General features: G+C 42.9%; 1 protein-coding gene across 1 annotated transcript; it reads left to right on the forward strand.

Moving 5' to 3' along the window:
* Positions 1–365: 365 nt before the first annotated feature.
* Positions 366–1,166, forward strand: LOC106510908 (la-related protein 1; the record flags this gene model as incomplete). The annotated part of the gene is given in 1 exon segment (XM_013999641.1): positions 366–1,166. A coding segment is annotated over 1 exon segment (343 nt), but the record flags the coding sequence as incomplete, so codon positions are not given.
* Between the last annotated feature and the right edge of the window lie 239 nt (positions 1,167–1,405).

Below are 1,405 nucleotides of genomic sequence, written 5' to 3' on the forward strand. Positions count from 1 at the left end.
ATAAAATTATGATTTAATAATTTATAACTTTGACATAACACCTCATATCTGACTTAGRATCTCATAATTGTGAAATGCTATAGTTTTGTGATGTCACTTTTATGAAAAACTAAGCTGAGGAAAAAATACAGGGATTTTTGGTGGAATTGTGCTTCCATAAATAACTTTATAGATGTTTTGCAAAAAAAGTTGCAAATAAATAACATTGTACCCATATAATTAAGGGAGTAATTATATTTTTTCATATTATATTTGTGTTATGTTTATGCATTTTTATAGTGTGCTCATCTGACTTTTTCCACGTAAGTGTATGATAAAAATAATAAAAACAGTATTGCAGTACCGAGGTGTGGCCGCTGGGGGCAGCAGAGTCAGTGTTTACAACATGAGGACAGCAGACTGCACGAGCCCGTTGCAGGTAGCGTAGAGTTAAAATTAGAGACAAAGTTGGTGGAGGTCGCTTTTTTTAAACATTTCTTTTCTCGTCAAAGTTGGTAGAGCTCCAGAAGAACCGAGTTCGGGTTCGTAGCTTTGAAGCTAGCTAACTATCGGCTCGAAAACAAACTATTTTCGCTAAGGAGAAAACATTAACTCGCTGGCTTCTGCATGGTCCCGAGCAGCTAGCTAACAGTTAGCTGCAGGGGGCTAACTAGGCTAGCGAGGTCCAGCCCAAAAAAAAAAAGAAAAAAAAAAGGGGGAAAAAGAAATTCTTTTTACCTCGGGTGGATGTTGTCATCCCCCTCGGCTTTTTTTTTTTTACTACTTTAGAAGAAAAGCGCGAGTTCACGCTGGATTTTAAACCCCCGCTTTTTAGGAAACTAGCATGTCCGCCGAGGTTGAGTGCAGTCCGGTCGACCCGGGTTTGACAGCCGGTAGCTTCAGCGGGGCGCAGGGGGAGAACCACCGCAGCGAGCCGGAGSAGGACCAGAAGCAGCGGGGTCCGGAGACCCGGCCGTCCGAACACGACCACAAACCCAAGGAGCGAAAAGAAAACGACAAGGAGAACGAAGAAGAAGYAYGAGGAGGAGGCAGCAGTGCTGACTCGGCTGTTCAGGTGGTGAAGAAGAAAGTTGTTGAAGCTCCTCCACCTAAAGTCAACCCCTGGACGAAGAGGACCGCAAACAAAATACCTCCWAATAAAATCATCTCCAGCTCCCAGGAGACAGGTACCATGTTTAAAGTTTGCACTTTGAGGCAGGTGGGGCTGAACAATGTGTCCCCCAGCAGCACTCAATAATTAATATTTACAGTTGTAATCACTTCAACATGTTTAAATGTCATTAAAATGTCACAGAACTGCAGTTGCTTTGCTTTTTTTTTTTTTTTTTTGGCCCCATCCCCCTCTGTCTGCTCAGCTCCCAGCGCACCACGTGTTGATTGCTACTTCTTTAGCTAACATTTTAGC

Source organism: Austrofundulus limnaeus, unplaced genomic scaffold, assembly GCF_001266775.1.
Source record: "Austrofundulus limnaeus strain Quisiro unplaced genomic scaffold, Austrofundulus_limnaeus-1.0 Scaffold2387, whole genome shotgun sequence".
NCBI classification, from domain to species: domain Eukaryota; kingdom Metazoa; phylum Chordata; class Actinopteri; order Cyprinodontiformes; family Rivulidae; genus Austrofundulus; species Austrofundulus limnaeus.